A 22,126-nucleotide genomic window follows, 5' to 3' on the forward strand; every position below is an offset into this window, starting at 1 on the left:
AGTTTGTGGACTCAAAAGGCTTCCATAACCTAGGCAGCTCATGTCAAGAGGCTTGGGTGATCACTGGCATCATAATAAGAGTGTTAGTTGTTAAATTAACAAGAGTCATTGTGCACTAACTTCCCAGGTAGGACCTCTGTCCTAAAAGAGTTGTGTTATAACTATGTCTAAGTGATCCCAAAGATGTATCATTCTTCGGTGCTTCTTTAAAGTTAATTAAGTTTCTCAGCACTCTGGCCTCAGAATCAGCCCTTAAGGCATTCAGATCCTGCTGAAAAGCCCATGAGAGTATTTCAGGCATGGAAAGCCAAGACATTCTGGCAAAAAAAAATTACCTAAATGAAAGATCTCCACGAGTGAGATCCCAGTGGAAAGAACAGGTCATCAAAGAAGGAGGTACCTTTCTCTGAAGGGAGGAGAGAACTTCCACTTTGACTATGACCTTGTCTAAATATGATAAGAGTCAGTGAACTCAAAAGGCTTCCATAGCTTTGGCAACTCATGACAAGAGCCTAGGGTGATTACTGATGCCATAAAGAAGAGTGTCAATTTGTTAAGTCAACAACAAGAGTCACTGTGCACTTACTCCTCATGTAGGATCTCTGTCCTTAATGTACTGTACATTGTGATTTAACGCTGTAACTAGTACTCAAACAGTATTTTTCACTTTGTGTTTCTATGTGGGTACAAACTGTTGAAATCTTTAATTACTATATACTAAACTGATCTTCTGTATATAAAGAGAATTGAAAATGAATCTTGATGTGAATGAAAGGGGAGAGGGAGTGGGAAAGGGGAGGGTTGTGGGTGGGAGGGAAGTTATGGGGGGGAAAGCCACTGTAATCCATAAGCTGTACTTTGGAAATTTATATGCATTAAATAAAAGTTAAAAAAATAAAAATAAAAATATTTATTTATTTACTTGAAAGTCAGAATTACACAGAGAGAGAAGGAGAGGCAGAGAGAGAGAAAGAGAGAGGTCTATTATCCACTAGTTCACTCCCCAATTGGCCACAAAGGCCAGAGCTGCATAGATCCAAAGCCAGGAGCCAGGAGCTTCTTCTGGGTATCCCACATGTGTGCATGGGCCAAACAACTTGAGCCATCTACCATTGCTTTCCCAAGCCATAGCAGAGAGGCAGATCAGAAGTGGAGTAGCCAGGATGCAAACTGGTGACCATATGAGATGCTGGCATAGCCTCACCTGCTACGTGTCAGCACGGGCCCCTTGATTCTTTTTTTTTTTTTTTAAGATTTTTTATTTACTTATTTGACAGGTAGAGTTACAGACAGTGAAAGAGAGAGAGACAGAGAGAAAGGTCTTCCATCCATTGGTTCACCCCCCAAATGGCCGGAGCTATGCCGATCTGAAGCCAGGAGCCAGGTGCCTCTTCCCTGTCTGAAACACGGGTTCAGGGGCTCAAGCACTTGGGCCATCCTCCACTGCTTTCCAGGGCCACAGCAGAGAGCCGGACGAGAAGAGGAGCAACCGGGACTAGAACCCAGTGCCCATATGGGATGCCAGCACCACAGGCAGAGGATTAACCTATTGCACCAAGGCACTGGCCCCCTTGATTCTTTTTAAAAGCAAATTGTTGTAGATGTAATTCATGAATCATTATACAATTTACCCATTTAAGTTTTTGCTTATTCTAATTTGCTTGAAAGGCAAAGAGAGAAAGAGATAGAGATCTCCCATCCACTGGTTGACTCCCAAAATGTTCACAACTGCCAGGCCTGGGTCTGGTCAAAACCAGCAACCAGGAACTCATTCTGGCACTACCACGTGGACAACAGGGAACCAAGCACATGAATGATCACCACTGCCAGCCAGGGTATATCCTAGCAGGGAAGTGAGTCAGGAGCAGACCTGGAACTTGAACGTAGGAACTCTGATATGGGATATATCCTAAGCCATGTTTTAACTGCTGTCAAATCCCTATTCTAAATTCATCCATATGAAGTTTATAATCCAATAGTTCTTATACGATCACAGAGTTGCATAAAAATTACCATCTTTAATCAGAATAGTTATAAAAAAGAATAAAAGATAATAACTACTGGAGAGGATATGATGGAGGGGAAGCAGATATACACTTCTGGTAGGAATGTAAATTAGTATAGCCTTTATGGAAAATGACGTGGAGATTTCTTAAAATTTAAAAATAGAACTAACATATGAGCCAGCACACCCACATCTGGGTAATGTATCCAAAGAAAATACAATAGAGAATCTTGCCCTACTGTGTCTAGTGCAGTAGTATTTGATCTCTCAGTACCCTAGAAATAAGCCTAATATTAAAGAAACTGGTGTAATTGCTTCCTTTTCATTAATAATAGTAGAGAGGTGGTACAAAGTTTGTCAAAATACACCAAGCTTTTCCTCATCCAGCCTTTTCTACCTTTCTTTATTTCTGTATCTTACCACCATCCAAGTAGTCTCAAAGTTCTATAACTTTCTTTTCCACCTCTTCTTCTATGACTGTACTTTAAGATTTCATTATTTCCTGTGTGAAGCACTCTGATTTTTGGTAGGTTTTCATTCTCTAATAAACTGAGACTACCATTCATTACCCATAGACATGTCCTAATGATTTTCTAAAACCAATTCATGCTATTCTTTTCTTAAAACTCTTCGGGGGGGGGGGGGCAGACTATGGCATAGTAGGTCGGGCCTCCACCTGCAGTGCCGGCATCCTACATGGGCAACTGGTTTGAAAGACCTGTCTGCTCCACTTCTGATCCAGCTCTTTGTTGTGGCCTGGGAAAGCAGTGGAGGATGGTCCAAGTCCTTGGGCCCCTGCACTCACTTGGGAGACTGGGAGGAAGCTCCTGGCTCCTGGCTTCAGATGGGCCCAGCTCTAGCCAGTGCAGCCATTTGTGGAGTGTACCAGTGGATGGAAGACCTCTCTTCCTCTCTCTCTGCCTCTGCCTGTCTATAACTCTGCCTTTCAAATAAATAAATTGATCTAAAAAAAACTCTTCTGTGGATTTATATTGCCGTTTTAATAAAATACAACAGAAAATCACATGTGCTACAGGTTCTTTAAGCTATTCAATTTAGTTCACCATTTATGCTTTGGACAGGGACTCCTTCATTCAAGTAGATTCCTCTGCCCAAAATCTCTTCTTCAGTTTGATTGCCATTGGAACCACTTTTTTGACTCAAATCACGAATAACCTAGCCATGAGGAGTTCCTGAAATTATTCTGTTATTCCTTTAAAATGTATTCTTTATTTTTGTTATAGTAACCCCTTATATAAATTTATATTATACTACAGATCACATTTTAATATATGTACTAGTTTTCATGCCTGTGTTTCTCCTAAAGAACGTGTCACACAAGGATAAGGAATTTATCTCCAAGACCAAATATATTATATATAGTTATTATAATTTGTATTATCTTAATGAGTAACTAAACTTAGTATAGTAGACCTTCAATAACTATTCATGGAGAGAAGAAAGGATGAAAAAATGTCAAGCTATAAGAAATCTCTGATAATTTGAAAGAAAACTATATATTCGATGAAAAAATGGTTTGAGGCCGGTGCAGCGGCTCAATAGGCTAATTCTCTGCCTGTGGCGCTGGCACACAGGGTTCTAGTCCTGGTCGGGGTGCCAGATTCTGTCCCGGTTGCCCCTCTTCTAGTCCAGCTCTCAGCTGTGGCCTGGGAGTGCAGTGGAGGATGCCCAAGTGCTTGGGCCCTGCACCCTCATGGGAGACCAGGAGGAGCACCTGGCTCCTGGTTTCAGATCAGTGCAGTGCGCCTGCCATAGTTGCCATTGGAGGGTGAACCAATGGTAAAGGAAGACCTTTCTCTCTCTCTCACTGTCCACTCTGCCTGTCAAAAAAAAAAAAAAAAAAAAGGTTTGAATTTCTGCTGTTCAGTTGTGACTGCAGTTCACACAGAAACAATTCTATAAGAGAAAAGTGATCACAAAAGTTCTGCATAGTAAAAATGAAATATAAAATATATTACATATATTTTAAGGAGTATATTAACAAATTTCAAGTAAAATCTTCCAAAAAATTTTAAAAATCCACTCTTTGATTTGTAAAAAAAAAAATAAGCATTAATTTATAGTTGGATGCATACATGCATTTTATTTAATGAGGCCAGGAGGTGATATCCAGTGAAGTGTCACTGTTGTCTAAAAAGAACAAAAGAAAAGGAAAAGCTAAACTTTATACAAGTAATACTAATGGATTCTCATATTCTCATTGTTAACAAGAAGGAATTAATATACTTCTCTAATCTCTAATTTCCACCTCCTTCTGAGAATCTAGGCATTATTCAAGTGCCTATTTGAAAAAATTAAATATTTTTGACTAAAAATTTCTGAAGAACAAATGTGTTATTAACACTGCCAAATCAAGAAGGCATGTTAGAAATGTTACTAAAAACTCTACTGTGATAACACATTTTACTGTATTTCATAATTTCTTTGTTGTCCCTTTGGAAACATTTACTATCTATGAAATTGTTATTTATCTCACTAAACTACCCCTAGTTCATTGGCAGAATTTTTCATTTCTTAGAAACACATAAGATAATGCATGACCTATAATCAATGGTTTCTTAATTTCATAAAATACAATAGAAGTTACATTTGGAGTGCATAGCTTCAATTAGCTGATAAAAATTTTTAAAATGTTATTCACAAGCAAAAATAATTATCAATTTGTATTTTATCCCTATATGTTCTTCTATGACCAAAAATCATGTTGCTATTATTTTCCCATTTTGTGATAATTAAATATGTAGAAAATATATTTCTATTTAATGCTACAACTCATTTGACTTAGCATACTATGTGTTTATATGTGAAAAATTTCTAAGTTTTTTCAATAATATAGGTTGTTTAACTACTTTCATAAAATAGTTTTAAAATGACCTGAGAAGGTAACAAAATAGCATAAGACATTCAGGTCTAATGGACATTTTAAAATCTGATCATAGGCATTTTTCAAATTTCCCAGCCAAATCACTGATGAGTGTCCTACTAATATATCTGAAAATATATGACTTTATGTACACACTAGATGCTAAGAGAATTTCTTACTCCAGTAATCGAGATTAATGGTGCATGGGCTTACCTGTTTTTCAGTAAGAAAAAATTGAAATTCAGTAGATATAGCTGCCCTGTTGAATTGCTCACTGTAACAGTGGCTCTTATCACCAGATTCCAGTATACATCACTCCTGCTCCAGGCCACCTAGAGCTACATTTTTCAACATGTTATTTTCTTATTCAAAAAAAAGGATTTCATATTGGCAACTGAAATAAATTTTGTAATGTATATGTTACAGAGTATTTTATATGAATAAGCTTTCTCTTTTCAGAAAAGACATCATTATGTATTGCATTATATAGACTTAAGATGTCACAGAAAATATTTATATTCTATAAAAGTACTTTTTGTCCAAAAGTATTTCCCAAACACTATGCAAAATTACATAATATTTTCACATTATTATTTTGTATAATTTAAAGAGGACCTCCTTCATTAAAATCAGAGTGAGTAGACATAACTTACTGATAGCTTAGCATTGATTATTTTGTAAGAAACTCATATTTTTAAGCTTAAGTTTTATTAATTAGTGATATCAGCTTTCAAGTACATAAAATTCACTGTCAATGAAACAGGAGGAAACAAAGTGCTTGTTTATTTTTAGATATGACGTATACTTACCTTTCTTACAGAAAATATTACAACCCCATATACCTGAAGCTAGAGTTTTCTGATCCAAAATGTCAAAAGTATAGTTTATCGCCATAGCTCATTTGGTCTTCTCTCTTTTTCAAAGTTGCAGCCAATCTCCTAAATCCGCACAGACAAAAAGTATTCCCCAATAACAGGAACAATAAGCACCTCACAGTCAGTGGCATCTCCATTCACACACATCCAAGAAATTTATTTTTCCTACTATACCAGATCAATAGCAATAGATAACCCCATACTGAGAGACCTACCTCTAGCTGACCTTGCACAAATAAAATTCCATCCATATTGAGTTTTCTGGTTTCTAGTACTTGACACGATGCCCCAGCATCCATAATGTTTTTATAAATGTTCATTTTGTTTAGAATATTCTTTACTCCTACTCACTTCTCCCTTCACACTTACTTTCATTCATCCACTTTCCAATGTCACTCCTTTAGAGTCTTTCCCAACTTCTGAGAACAGGTCAGCACCCGCAGTTACATTCTTTCTTATAGTGTATGTGCATTTCAACAATTATATGGTAAGTGTCTGTCATTTATATGAAAAATAAAAGTAAGTTCTATGAGAATTGCAACTACCTTTCATGCCCATAACCTAATAAAATTTAATAAAAATCTATTCAGTTAGTCAATTTGGTTTTCCAAGTCAGAAAATTCTGTTTCTGCCTCGGTAGCCATTTCAGATCTTAGAATACAATCTCAACCAAGGTTCCCTGTTAAGCAAGAAAATTGTTTTTAACAGAACAATCTTACAGCTTTATTTCTATTATAACAAATTTTTCTGCTGCACATGTTATCATATATTTCTTACACCACCAGCCTCAAAAACTTGACATGGCAATAATCTAGTGAGTCACAGATTTGTGACTATTCAGTCGTTTATATTGTCCATAAATGTCACCATGACTCGGAGGTGATAATTTTTTCAACTTGCTTCTACCACTTGAAGTATTTTTCAGACTTTCTTATCTCAAACTCCTTTTTCCCAGTAGTTGATGTTCTTTTATATAACCATATCTTCCTGCAGTAAACTGACCATCTTGCTCTGCTGCTGCTGCTTCTTTTTAGTTAATATTAACAGAGCTTAAGAATATTCAACCACAATTTGTCAATGCTTACATCTTCTCATTTTAAATAATACTTTCTGAAAAATTTTTGTGCTATTCATGTAATAAACAACAAAAATGTTGATTTTTGATAGACATTCATGAGTGTGCAGCTTATGATGATTAATTCTGAGAATTATTCCTGATTCTTCAGTGTGACATTATTTCATATACTATCACAGTCACTGAATGCTGGAAAGAAACATAACTGTGTAGTTTCGTATCAAGTCATTTTCTTCTTGTATTTGGGCCTTTATTTTTTATTCACATCTGTTTAGGCCAGAGATGGTGCTTATGTGCAGAGAAAACAGCATGTTCAAAAGGTCAGTGTGTGAAACTGTGAGCAAGGGCCAGTAGCTGAGAAGTGAATTACAAGCTCCATGGGAGAGAATGGTGGATAATAGGTGTGAAAACAGATTGGAGTCACATTGTACATAGCCTTTTATGTCCTTCTCTGGACTTTGACTCGCTGATGGTGAATATAACTTAAGCATAAAGAGCAGGATTGGATTTGTATTTGGAAAATGTTCTTTGTCAGTGTATTACAGAGAAGAGCTAGAGTCATGTTTATTCTTTGATTTGGACCCATTGTTGTTAGTTTCAGCATTACACCTTGTTCAAGTCTGGCTAACAAACAAGACTGATGGAGCTAAAGTGAAATCCATGCAGTAGCACAGGATGCCATGATAAGAAGCTCCCCAGGCTTGGTTTAATGCTCTATTGGTCTCTTTAAATTTTTAACACTTTTTCAACATGGGTCTGTGTGTTTTCATTTCCATCAGGACCTCACAATTTATATTGTCTGTCCCAACAATGGATCCAGAGGCTGCAAGGTACAAATGGTGCTGTGGATGGAGCCCCAGATGGAATGCTCACTATACCAGTGATCCTTAGACCAACCCTCAGAAAATACTGTGCTGTTAATCCAGCTCAATCCCCTTTATCAGCACAAAGTAGACATAACAGTTGTCATTCCATAATTTCCAAATGCCCTAATGAAATTTAGGGCCAATATTTTTTCTGGGGGTTAGTGGGGTACTTGAAGATTTAAAAGGGTAAATTAAAATGTTAGGAGGAACCCCTGTGATAATAAGGAACGAGGTATTTTTATGAAACCTGTCATCCACTGATTAGACAAAAGACATAACCCCAAAAATGAAATGATTGCATACCCATAGATACCCTTATGAAGAACTAAGTAGCAGATCTCAAGTGTTATGACTGATCAGGTAGGCAGAACCTATCTTAATTGGTCAAATCAAGAGTACTTCTCAGGGCTGGCATTGTGGCATACCAGGTTAAACTGTGGTCTGCAATGCTGTCTTCCCATAAAGGCACCAATTTGAGTCCTGACTGCACCACTTCCTAACCAGCTCCCTGCTAATGCACCTGGGAAAGCAGCAGAGAATGGCCCAAGTCCTTGGGTGCCTGTACCCACGAATGAGACCCAGATGAACTTCCTGGCTCCTGGCTTTGGACTGGCTCAGCTCTGGCCATTTGGGTCCATTTGGGGAGTGAACCAGTGAGTGGAAGATATTTCTATTTCTCCTTTTCTCTCTCTCTGTAACTCTGCCTTTGAAATACATAAAATATATCTTTAAAATTTTTAAAAAAGAATATTTCTCCACTGTCACATCTCTGGGTTGGCATGGTAATAGTTGTTTACTGGTCAGGAACCATGACTGCTCTGCAACAGACATAGAAAAAACTAAGCAGACCCTGACATACTGAAACTGTGTAGAAGAACTTATCAGTTGACATGCAGTCCCTTTGTAAGATCCCAAAATCCAGACCTGGATTGACCTCTCACTTCTGTACCCCTCCTGGCAAGCAAGAATCTGTGTTTCACAATAAAATCTACTTTCACTTGCAAAAAAAAAGTGCTAATATAATACAAATTATCTTCCTTAATTCTTCCAATTTGATTTGTCTTAATTTATTCCACCAAGCAGAAAATCATGCATAGTGAATTTAAACCAACATTGAAATGGTAAAATATAAATAAACATTTTATTTTTAATATAAAGGAAAATTCTCCTTTAAATTATATAGTAAAAATCAAATAGTGTTTCTTGAGAAAGGAACTTACTACTTATCCAAATGTTGAGAAATTGACAATAAATTATTAGTATTTTTAAAAAGGGTAGTTAAAGTAATTTATCTCTTGGCTTTGCTTTTTAAGGGGGGAAGGTTGTGTGTTGCTCAATTTACAAAAGTTGTTAAAGTAATTTTTTTTTAAGATTTATTTCATTTATTTGAAAGACAGAGTTAACAGAGAGAGATAGAGACAGAGAGAGGTCTTCTATCCGCTGGTTCACTCCCCAGATGGTCGCAACAGCCAGAGCTGCGCCGATCTGAAGCCAGGAGCCAGGAGCTTCTTCCAGATCTCCCACGTGGGTACAGGGGCCCAAGGACATGGTCCATCTTCTACTCTTTCCCAGGCCATAGCAGAGAACTGAATTGGAAGAGGAGCAGTGCCCATATGGGATGCTCGCACTTCAGACCAGAGCTTTAACCTGCTGTTCCACAGTGCTAGTCCCTAAAGTAATTTTAATATCATAAGTGATTATCAAAAATTAGGAAGTGTCATCTGTCTTTTCAGAGATAAATAATTTCTACAGTGAATAGATTTCATCAAACTGTAGACAAGATAAATATTCCAAACTTCTTTTCTTTTTTATCTGTCTAGTAAATGTAGCAAGGTATAATCATTAATATTACTTAATATATTCATCAGACTTTAATTTATTGAGCTCTTGTGTGCTAGCACTGTGCTTAGTGTTCTACATGGACTACTTGTGTGTGTTAATGCTTTTTTGTCGTGTGTGCATGCATCCACATACACACACACACGACTTCCTTTTTATATATTTATGGCACCTATGTAGTACACAGTATGTTTTTATTGTTTATTTTTTAACTTTTATTTAATAAATATAAATTTTCAAATTAAAACTTTCGGATTATATCGGTTTTTCCCGCAGACTATCTCATTTCCTACTCCCTCTCCCATCTCATTCTTCATAAAGATTCATTTTTTTTTTTTTTTGACAGGCAGAGTGGACAGTGAGAGAGAGAGAGAGAGAGAGAGAGAGAGAGAAAGGTCTTCCTTTTGCCGTTGGTTCACCCTCCAATGGCCACCACGGCCAGCGTGCTGCAGCTGGTGCATCGCACTGATCCAAAGCCAGGAGCCAGGTGCTTCTCCTGGTCTCCCATGCGGGTGCAGGGCCCAAGGACTTGGGCCATACTCCACTGCCTTCCCGGGCCATAGCAGAGAGCTGGCGTGGAAGAGGGGCAACCAGGACAGAATCCGGCACCCCTACTGGGACTAGAACCTGGTGTGCCAGTGCCGTAGGCAGAGGATTAGCCTATTGAGCTGTGGGGCTGGCCGAAGATTCACTTTTAATTATCTTTATATACAGAAGATCAACTTAGTATATACTAAGTAAATTTTCAACAGTTTGCACTCACACAGGACACAAAGTATCAAGTACAGTTTGAAGACAAGTTTTACCATTAATTCTCATAGTACAACACATTAAGGACAGAGATCCTACATGGGGAGTAAGTGCACAGTGACTCCTGTTGTTGACTTAACAATTTGACACTCTTGTTTATGATGTCAGTAATCACCTGAGGCTCTTGTCATGAGCTGTCAAGGGTATGGAAGCTTGTTGAGTTCACAAATGCTGACCTTATTTAGGCAAGACCAAAGTGGAAGTTCTCTCCTCCCTTCAGAGAAAGGTACTTCCTTTTTTCATGGCCCGTTCTTTCCACTGGGACCTCACTCACAGAGATCTTACATTTAGGTTATTTTTTTTGCCACAGTGTCTTGGCTTCCCATGCCTAAGAAACTCTCATGGACTTTTTAGCCAGATCTGAATGCCTTAAGGGCTGATTCTGAGGCCAGAGTGCTGTTTAGATCATTTGCCATTCTATGAGTCTGCTGTGTATCCTTCTTCCCATGTTGGGTTATTCTCTCCTGTTTAGTTCTATCAATTATTATTAGCAGACACTGGTCTTATTTATGTGATCCCTTTGACACTTATTCCTATCTTTATGATAAATTATGAACGTAAACTGATCACTTTAACTAGTAAGATAGCATTTGTACCTGCTAACTTAATGGAATTTTGAGTCCCATGGCATGTTTCTAGCTCTACCATTAGGGGTAAGTCTGAGTGAGCCTGTGCCAAACTGTACATCTCCTCCCTCTCTTATTCCCACTCTTATTTTTAACAGGGAGTTAAATTTAAACACCTAAGAATAATTGCACACACTACTTCCTTATGAAGACCAACACCATGTTGGTAGGTAGAAACAGGGCTTGATTTTGAATCTAACTCTGAATTTTTTTAAAAGATTTATTTATTCATTTGAAAGTCAGTGTTACACAGAGATAGGAGAGGCAGAGATAGAGAGGCCTTCCATCTGATGTTTCACTCCCCAATTGACCACAACAGCCGGAGCTGCACTGATCCTTAGCCGGGAGACAGTAGCTTCTTCTGGGTTCTCCCACGTGGGTGCAGGGGCCCAAGGACTTGGGCCATCTTCTACTGCTTTCTCAGGCCACAGCAGAGAGCTGGATTGGAAATGAAGCAGCTGGGTCTCGAACCGGCAACCATGTGGGATGCCAGCGCTTCAGGCCAGGGCATTAACCCTCTGCACCAAAGCACCGGCCCCTAACTCTCTGAATTTTAAATCCTCAGTTCTTAATGTATTCAGTGTGTAAGCTGGGGTCCAAGAGCATATTTTCTGAACTTCGTGATTCTATAAAATAATTTACAATTCTTTGCATTTTCTTTAAAATAATTTAAATGAAAAATATGTGTGCTTTCTGGATTATCTGTGTGATTGGATACGTTTGCCTTCATGCCTCCATAAGCATACCTGGATTTGGATAAGATCATGAGAAATAAATGAGGCATATTTCACAGGTAAATGACTTTTTCCCACCAAGTGTAGGACCCATGACATCTTGTACTATGCAGATGAACGTTTCTCAGCAGTTTATGAGGCAGCAGTTGAGGGAAAACTGAGTCATTACACAGTACAGTGTATTAAAGGATCAGTAAACTCCAAAAACATATACTATAGTAGCTGTTTCCTGATCTATATAGCCGAAGATGATTTAATTTCAGGAAAACAAAATCTTAATGCTACATTAGATACATGTTGTCCTATAACATTTTATTGTTTTGTCATTTTTGTTCTTTGTACATTTGTTTTTGGTATTGTAATTATATTCAACTAAAAACATAAGAACATGTCTAATTTTATGTTTGAACATGTTTAAGTAACATAAAAATCATTTAAGTCAGTACTGAGAGTCTGAGTTTTTCTTCTCCTTTAAAAGAAATTTGGAAGAGCCTTCCACTGTGTGATGTTTTCTCATGGGACTGGTTGATTGTTAGTATCACACCATTTGTTTTTATTGTTATTTCACACAATGTTGGTATTACACAAATTGCTTCATCATTTTCAGTTCCTCATTAGGCATTTTTCTTTTGCTTTTTATTTCTCAGAAATGTTTAGCATTTAAAAAATGAAGCTATTCGTTTAACTTCATCTTGTTGTCTAATTTCTATGACTGTTTCCATATATCGTTACTTTAAAAATCTTGTTTCTGGAAAATAATGACTTTGTTTCTTTTTAAGTTAAACATTTAAAAACATTAAGCTTCCTGACATAAGATTTGGAAATGTGCATCAGGTTATTAAATAAGATAGCAAACTGAGTTCATTGAATTTCTGAAACATATTTAAGAATTATAAGAACTTACTTTATTTTTCATTATGCTGCAAGCTTTTTAATTTATAATAAATTAACTTAAATTTTTACTAATTTTGTTGAGAAATTCTCAATTCAGCCTAACTGGATAGACTCTTCCTCATATTTTGTAAAATTCTTCCTGGAGAGTTAGTGGTACCATTATGACATTATGAGAATGTTTTAAGCCAGTTTATCTTATACACTGAGAAAGGTTGACATAATGCCCAATGATGCTCAATTTATTATGATTTATTGGTTGGTGGGTTTTAACTATCATATCAGTTTTCAAAAGCAATGTATTATTTAGTTCCTTTTTGTTATTAAAGTTTTTGAATTAGAAGAATGCTGTTTCTGGAAGAGAAAATTGTTGAATTTGTTTAAAGGTAAAAATAAAAATATCAAATGAAAATCACTCTAAAAGAATTAATCTCTACCTTTTTTATACTTAAAAAGAATTAAAACATAAATTTGAGTGTATTTTCATTAGACATCTATACACCTAAATTACACATTGAAAAATTTTAGCTCTCATGTTTCCCCATCCCATCCTTTCATCCAGGGAAAGCATTGTTGAAACTGTATTTCCTTTATATGCAAGTGCCCTCTGTATAGACAGTAGTAGTCCTTTTCTATACATATGTCATTGGAGACAGAATAAATCATGTATAATACACAGTCAGTATGTACATTATTTTCTAGCTAGATTCTAGATAAAGTGAAATACATTTATACTTCCATACATGAATTTTCATGACATTGATAATGCTTTCTATTAAACTGTGCTTCAATATTTTGTTTTATCTGCAGCTGAATGTGGTGCATCTGCAACAAATAATGAAGGAATTTTGCTCTCTCCAAATTATCCACTCAACTATGAAAACAACCACGAATGCATTTATAGTATTCAGGTTCAAGCAGGAAAAGGAATCAATATTTCAGCCAGAACATTTCATTTAGCACAAGGAGATGTTCTTAAGGTAGGTGAACTTAGACATACTTGTATTTTTATCATTTTTAATCATTAAGTTTACATATTCATTAAGAATACATAATCATTAAGTATACTATACAAATAAATGTATAGTATATTAATGATTATTTGTATTTGTATTATACAAATAATTTGTATTATAATTGCATATGTAATTAAACCAAATTATACATTAATTCTCATATTCCTGTTATTTTCATTGAAATAGAATATTTGTTTCAAATCTTTATAATATGGAAAGGTAAGCTTTGACATTATAATGCACAAACTACTGTTTCAATGACACTCAGTTGGAAACCTTCTTGCCAAATATCTTATTTGATAAATGTTACATATACAAATGTAATATAATTAACACATTAATGATAATTTCTAATATAATGATGATTTTTGCTTTTATTTTTATATTGATTAGGTAACATTGATTTCTGATAAATGATGAATTCTGTACATCTGTGATTACAGATAAAATTATACATACATCCATACAAATTACAAATACAAAAATACTTTCTTAGTAATAAATTTATTATTAAAGATAAAATCTTTGGCAAATATTTCCATGGTCTCTGATTCATATTTGATACATATATTGGTAAATTAGTTTGGTTTATTTTTAAAATGAAACAAACGGCTATAAAATCACACTTAACAATTAAAAGTAATGTTTGTTTTTTCTATTTATCAAGATTATATTAATGCCAGTAATAAATTAAATATACTTCAGTATTTTAGAAATCCTGAAGAAAATTATAATATCCCAGATTGGCAGGAGTGGTGTTTCTTTTTTTTTTAATTAAACTTTTATTTAATGAATATAAATTTCCAAAGTATAGCTTATGGGTTACAATGGCTTCCCCCTCCCAAAATTTCCCTCCCACCCACAACCCTCCCCTTTCCCACTCCCTCTCCCCTTCCAATCACATCATGATTCATTTTCAATTCTCTTTATATACAGAAGATCAGTTTAGTATATATTAGGTAAAGATTTCAACAGTTTGCCCCCATATAGTAACACAAAGTGAAAAAAAATACTGTTGGAGTACTAGTTATATCATTAAATAAGAGTGTACAGTACATTAAAGACAGAGATCTTACATAATATATTTTTTTTTAAATTAATTAATTTTCTATGCCATTTCCAATTTAACACCAGTTTTTTTTTTCATTTCCAATTATCTTTATATACAGAAGATCAATTCAGTATATAATTAGTAAAGATCTCATCAGTTTGTACCCACGCAGAAACACAAAGTGTAAAAATACTGTTTCAGTACTAGTTATAGCATCACTGCACATTAGACAACACATTAGGGACAGATCCCACATGGGATGTAAGTACACAGTGACTTTTGTTGCTGACTTAACAATTTGACACTCCTGTTCATGGTGTCAGTAATCTCCCTAGGCTCTAGTCATGAGTTGCCAGGGCTATGGAAGCCTTTAGAGTTCGATGACTTTGATCTTATTCTGATAGGGTCATAGTCAAAGTGGAAGTTCTCTCCTCCCTTCAGAGAAAGGTACCTCCTTCTTTGATGGCCCTGTTCTTTCCACTGGGATCTCACTCCCAGAGATCTTTCATTTAGGTCTTCTTCTTTTTTTCGTTTCCATGGTATCTTGGCTTTCCATGCCTACAATACTCTCATGGGCTCTTCAGCCAGATCCAAAAGCCTTAAGGGCTGATTCTGAGGCCAGAGTGTTGTTTAGGACGTCTGCCATTCTATGAGTCTGCTGTGTATCCCACTTCCCATGTTGGATTGTTCTCTCCCTTTTTGATTCTATCAGTTAGTATTAGCAGACACTTGTCTTGTTTGTGTGATCCCTTTGACTCTTAGACCTATCAGAGCAATCGAATGTGAACTGAAATTGATCACTTGGACTATTTAGATGGCATTGGTACATGCCACCTTGATGGGATTGTATTGGAATCCCCTGGCACATTTCTAACTCACCATTTGGGGCAAGTCTGATTGTGCATGTCCCAAATTGTACATCTCCTCCCTCTCTTTTTCCATCTTAAATTTAACAGGGATCACCTTTCAGTTAAAATTTAAACACTTAAGAGTAATTGTGTGTTAATTACAGAGTTCAACCACTAGTACTAGAACAAAAACAACAACAACAACAACAAATACTAAAAAGGATAAAATATTACATTGTACATCTAGAGTCAGGACAAGAGCTGATCAGTTCATTGTTTCTTATAGTGTCCATTTCACTTCAACAGGTTTTCCCTTTGGTGCTCAGTTGTCGCCGATCAGGGAAAACAAATGATATTTGTCTCTTTGGGACTCGCTTAATTCACTCAGCATGATGTTTTCCAGATTGCTCCATCTTGTTGCAAATGACTGGGTTTCGTTGTTTCTTACTGCTGTATAGTATTCTATGGAGTACATGTCCCATAATTTCTTTATCCAGTCTACTGTTGATGGGCATTTGGGTTGGTTCCAGGTCTTAGCTATTGTGAATTGAGCTGCAATAAACATTAATGTGCAGATGGCTTTTTTTTTTAGCCAAATTAATTTCCTTTGGGTAAATTCCAAGGAGTGGGATGGCTGTGTTGTATGGTAGGGTTATGTTCAGGTTTCTGAGGAATCTCCAGACAGACTTCCATGGGGGCTTAACCAGTTTGCATTCCCACCAACAGTGGGTTAGTGTCCCTTTTTCCCCACATCCTCTCCAGCATCTGTTGTTGGTAGATTTCTGAATGTGAGCCATTCTCACCGGGGTGAGGTGAAACCTCATTGTGGTTTTGATTTGCATTTCTCTGATTGCTAGTGATCTTGAACATTTTTTCATGTGTCTGTTGGCCATTTGGATTTCTTCTTTTGAAAAATGTCTATTGAGGTCCTTGGCCCATCTCTTAAGTGGGTTGTTTTGTTGTTGTGGATTTTCTTGATTTCTTTGTAGATTCTGGTTATCAACCCTTTATCTGTAGCATAGTTTGCAAATATTTTTTCCCATTCTGTCGTTTGCCTCTTCACTTTCCTGACTGTTTCTTTTGAAGTACAGAAACTTCTCAATTTGATGCAATCCCAAATGTTAATTTTGTTTTTGACTGCCTGTGCTCCTGGGGTCTTTTCCAAGAAGTCTTTGCCTGTACCTATATCTTGCAGGGTTTCTCCAATGCTCTCTAATAATTTGATGGTTTCAGGTCGTAGATTTAAGTCTTTAATCCATGTTGAGTGAATTTTTGTGTAAGGTGATAGGTATGGGTCTTGCTTCAAGCTTCTGCATGTGGAAATCCAATTTTCCCAGCACCATTTATTGAATAGACTGTCCTTATTCCAGGGATTGAATTTGGATCTTTGGTCAAATATAAGTTGGCTGTAGATGTTTGGATTGATTTCTGGTGTTTCTATTCTGTTCCATTGGTCTATCCATCTGTTTCTGTACCAGTACCATGCTGTTTTGATAACAACTGCCCTGTAGTATGTCCTGAAATCTGGTATTGTGATGCCACCGGCTTTGTTTTTGTTGTACAAGATTGCTTTGGCTATTCGAGGTCTTCTGTGTCTCCATATGAATTTTAGCATCATTTTTTCCAGATCTGAGAAGAATGTCTTTGGTATCTTGATTGGTATTGCATTGAATGTATAAAAAGCTTTTGGGAGAATAGACATTTTGATGATATTGATTCTTCCAATCCATGAGCATGGAAGATTTCTCCATTTTTTGGTATCCTCTTCTATTTCTTTCTGTAAGGTTTTGTAGTTTTCATCGTAGAGATCTTTAACGTCTTTGGTTAAGTTTATTCCAAGGTATTTGATTATTTTTGTAGCTATTGTGAATGGGATTGATCTTAGAAGTTCTTCCTCAGCTGTGGCATTGCCTGTGTATACAAAGGCTGTTGATTTTTGTGCATTGATTTTATATCCCGCTACTTTGCCAAACTCTTCAATGAGTTCCAGCAGTCTCTTAGTAGAGTTCTTTGGGTTGCCTAAGTAAAGAATCATATCATCTGCAAAGAGGGATAGTTTGAGTTCTTCCTTCCTGATTTGTATCCCTTTAATTTCTTTTTCTTGCCTAATAGTTCTGGCCAAAACTTCCAGAACTATATTGAAGAGCAGTGGTGAGAGTGGGCATCCCTGTCTAGTACCAGATCTCAGCGGAAATGCTTCCAACTTTTCCCCATTCAATAGGATGTTGGCTGTGGGTTTTTCATATATTGCTTTGATTGTATTGAGGAATGTTCCTTCCATACCCAGTTTGCTTAGAGTTTTCATCATGAAAGGGTGTTGTATTTTATCAAATGCTTTCTCTGCATCTATTGAGAGAATCATATGTTTTTCTTCTGCAGTCTGTTAATGTAGTGTATTATGTTGATTGTTTTGTGAATGTTGAACCATCCCTGCATACCAGGGATAAATCCCACTTGGTCTGGGTGGATGATCTTTCTGATGTGTTGTTGCATTCTATTGGCCAGAATTTTATTGAGTATTTTTGCATCTATGTTCATCAGGGATATTGGTCTGTAATTCTCTTTCAATGTTGCATCTTTTTATGGCTTAGGAATTAAGGTGATGGTGGCTTCATAGAAAGAATTTGGGAGGATTCCCTCTTTTTTGATTGCTCTGAATAGTTTGAGAAGAATTGGAGTTAGTTCTTCTCTAAATGTCTGGTAGAACTCAGCAGTGAATCCATCTGGCCCTGGGCTTTTCTTTGTTGGGAGGGCCTTTATTACTGTTTCTTATTTAAGCAATGTTATTAATATTGTTAATTGCTTTCTTTTTTTAAAAATTGAACCATCTTATGTATTGATAAGTCTGTAGCAAAAACAACACTGCTAAGTTTTAAAATTTGTATAGTTTGGGGGAAAATTTCCTGCTTAACATCTAGATACATACAACTTTAATATTAATTTAGGCCCAGTATATACATTACTACATTCTGCGCTCTTCTCCAGTGGGAGGAGGGAAAATTCCACCACTAGTTCATTGTTTAGATTTTCCTGTTAAAATAAATTTTTGGTAAATAGATTTTTGGTAAATAGAATTCAACACTGAGATTTATGGGAAGTTTATACATAGACTCGAGGCTGAATTTTATACTTTCCTCAGACTACAGGGGAAAATTCTGTAAGCATAGCTACTATTCTGTATCACACAACCAATAATAAATGTCTTAAAAAAAAGTTAGGAAGCATGCTCTCATACCTATTACTTGTACCTCTGTCTCTTTTTTCCTAAAATATTCTTCTCCTGTCCCTTTGTGGAGCTTGAATTTTATCCATTACTTTCTATACTGAATGATACTCTCTATTTGGAAAATTCATTTAGCAAACTGGCAGCTCCTTTTACAAATAAAATAGCCCTGATGTGTTTCTCAGAGTGCCTTCTAATTAAAGTCTTACTTATTTGGATGGATTTAAGGTCACATGGTTTTGTGATAATGTTACCCTGGAAAATTAAGACATCAGTAATAAGAAACAAAATGAGAGATGTGATATTGAGATTATTGAAGGCAGGAAAATAAAAGTCTGTGTAAGGATTTTTTGTTGTTGTTGTTGAGATTCATTTATGTATTTGACAGTCAGGGTTGAGAGAGAGAGAGAGATAGTAACAGAGAAAGGAAGAACAAGAGAAACAAAGAGAATTTTCCATCCAGGTGTCTGTGATGGCCAGGGTTGGGCCAGACCAATGGAGGAGCCAGGAGCTTCTTCTGGGTCTCTCACATGGGTATCAAGGACCCAAACACTTCAGCCATCTTCTAATGCTTTCCCAGGCCACTATTAGGGAGCTAGATTGGAAGTGGAGCATCCGGGGCATGAACCCATGCCCATATGGAATACCTGCTACACCACAAGGTTTGTTAGTGGAGTTCTCTTAATGTTAATTTGTCTTTCAGGAAAGAAAGGATGAAAAACTTATAACCTCAGCAATTTTTAACATTTTTGTAAGTTTCCTTAAATAAATATATATCCCCTCAAATTAAAAAAAAGGTTATTTACTAAATAATTATAACACAGAAATTAACAGAAACACATACCAGTTCATATATACTGATTATTTTGCTTGAAAATTTATTCTTAATTATTTTAAAATAACTTTAACACTGTTTCTCTAGCTTACTACTCTCTACTCTTACTGGCCTCCTTTCTGTTCATCACACTCAACAAGCATGGTCTAACTGAAGGCCTTTCTCAGGACAACCCTTATGTTGAATGTTCTTGCCTGTGGTGTCAACATGGTTCCATTCCTCATTTCCTTAGGTCTTAGATGTCATCTTAGCAATGTCTTCAACTGTATCTCCTATATAAAATGATAACTTCTCTTCCATTGTCTCTCTCCATATCATTGATCTGATCTATTCTTCTTTATCTTGCTAATCACGACCTGATATAGTATGTATGCATGATTTATAACTTCTTTTTGTCTTCTACAATACAATGTATTCTATAAGACAACAGGGGATTATTCTATCTCATATTTCCTAACCCATATACTTGGGAACAGTATCTGCCAAATAATAAATGCTTAATAAAAATTTCTTTTTTCTCCTGGGGAGAAAAAAAAAACTACTAAATAAATTCAGCTACTTTCTATGTGAAGCTTAAAAATATATTTATTTTCTTTAATTTCAATTGTTAGTATTTCTAATCTAAGAAAAGCAAATATATATTTTATATAACATGGGCTACATTTAAGTACTTCCTCCTCTGCTGAGCAAGTTTGATCAAAAATATCTAAAAATTCAGGGTTATGCATGCTAGTACATGAGTATTACTAGACCAACATATCTACTTGGTCAACTAATTTAGCAAATTTATTGCAACATCAAACATATTTAGGTTGATTCATTTTTCCATACACCTATTTTGTCATTAAGAATGGACTCTAGGGTCAGGTAGACCCAAGCTAAAATTTTAGAACTGCCACTTAATAGTTACACAGGATTAAAAATTACTTTGTGTGGATGGCAGACAAGCAGTGAGAGAAAATTAGGGAGAGAGAGAGAGAGAGACCTTCCTTCTATCTACTGGCTCACTTTGCAAATGCCTACAACTCCCAAGAGTGGGCCAGGCCAAACCCAGGAGCTTGGAACTTAATCCAGGTCTTCCATAAGGGTGGCAGGGCCCTAAGTACTTAAGCCATCATCTGCTTCCTCCCAGGGTACACATCAGTAGGTAGCTGGAATCTGAAGCATTTCAGAGCCCTGAACACAGGCATTCTGATGTAGGATGAAGGCAGTGTTGCAGGAGTAGTGACAGGAGGAATCTGTGGTTCCAGTTGCTCAGGTGGCTTGTCCCCATGAAATGTGGCAGATTCTTATTTTCACCAGATTCTTTACAAATGACACAGCTCCCATGTTACAGCTCCTTGTGTTGCAGCCTCTCTTCTCCCATAGGGTCACAGGTTCTCCCCTCTATCAGATTCATAGAGGAGTGGTGCAGTCTTCTGGGTTACAACTTTTCTTCTCCTCTGTGTTCTTTGTCTTATGACCATAAAGAATGAGTCACATGGGAAAGGAAGAGTGAGCAAAGAGAAGAACATTTATTTAAAAAGCTGAGAAGACACCCAGCAGGTGGGTGGGCTGCCTGAAAGGGACTTACTGCCCTGAAAGAGGCTTCGAATGAAGCGCTGTGAGAGGGGTTTTTATGTATTTCTAAAGGAGGAAGTTCATCTAATTGGTAGAGGTATATACTAATGAAGCATTCAGCATCAGCCAATCAGAGGAATCACATTCTATTTTGCCTAGAAGTTTGCAGAGTACTCAATCAGGTCTGTGATAGGCAAGCCATTCCCCAGATACAGCAACATCAGAATGTTACATTTTATATATTTCTCCCATCTCTCAAGGTTCCTGGAGGGTAGACCATGTAGATTTCTTCCTTTCCTTTCTAGGGGCCCTGAAGTCCCTGTCAGCAGTATCTTAAATAGTGTGCCAAATGTTTGACTCTAGTTACAAATTTTATAATATTTTTAAACCTCAGCTTCAGATATATTTGTTTCAGAGTAAACATAAATATAAGATGTAGCTTGGGATGCCCACAGCGCATGTTGGATTCCTTAGATTTGAGTCCCAGCTCTGCTTCTGATCCAGCTCTCTAGTAGTGCATACCCTGGGAGGCAGTGGATGATAGTTCAAGTACCTGGGCCCTGTCACACATGTGAGGGAATCCAGACTGAGATCCAGGCTCCTGGCTTTTTTGGCTAGTCCTGTCTGTTGAGAGACTCATATTATAGCAGTATTAGGATTTCTCCCTCTCTGTCTATGTCAAATAAATTGAAAATAAATGAAAAAATTTAGAAAGAGTTCCAAATTGTGTGTGTGTATTCATCTATCTCAATGCCTTTCAAATAAAAAAAATAATTTTAAAGAATGACCTCATTTTTTCACCTGAAAATGTGATATTAAGGTTGTATTCAAGATTGTTGCAATTTTTATCTCCTTTTTTCAGGAACTCTGCTATATGAGGTTGGACACTAAATCCAGGTACTTTGTCCATTTTAGTATTGGATCCAATTAAAAAAAACAAAAACAACATCAACAATATAAATATTATTCAGTCGGTGGCCAAAGATTG

At 36.4% G+C, this 22,126-nt stretch overlaps 1 protein-coding gene across 2 annotated transcripts in view; it reads left to right on the forward strand.

The window, feature by feature from the left end:
- CSMD3 (CUB and Sushi multiple domains 3) overlaps positions 1–22,126 on the forward strand; it is a 1,267,615-nt gene that overhangs the window by 880,489 nt on the left and 365,000 nt on the right. For both annotated transcript variants that reach the window (XM_062189471.1, XM_062189472.1), the window contains one exon: positions 13,416–13,585. In XM_062189471.1, coding sequence (XP_062045455.1) covers positions 13,416–13,585 — 170 coding nt within the window. The remainder of the gene's footprint in view (positions 1–13,415; positions 13,586–22,126) is intronic.

Source organism: Lepus europaeus, chromosome 4 (assembly GCF_033115175.1).
Source record: "Lepus europaeus isolate LE1 chromosome 4, mLepTim1.pri, whole genome shotgun sequence".
Lineage (NCBI taxonomy): Eukaryota > Metazoa > Chordata > Mammalia > Lagomorpha > Leporidae > Lepus > Lepus europaeus.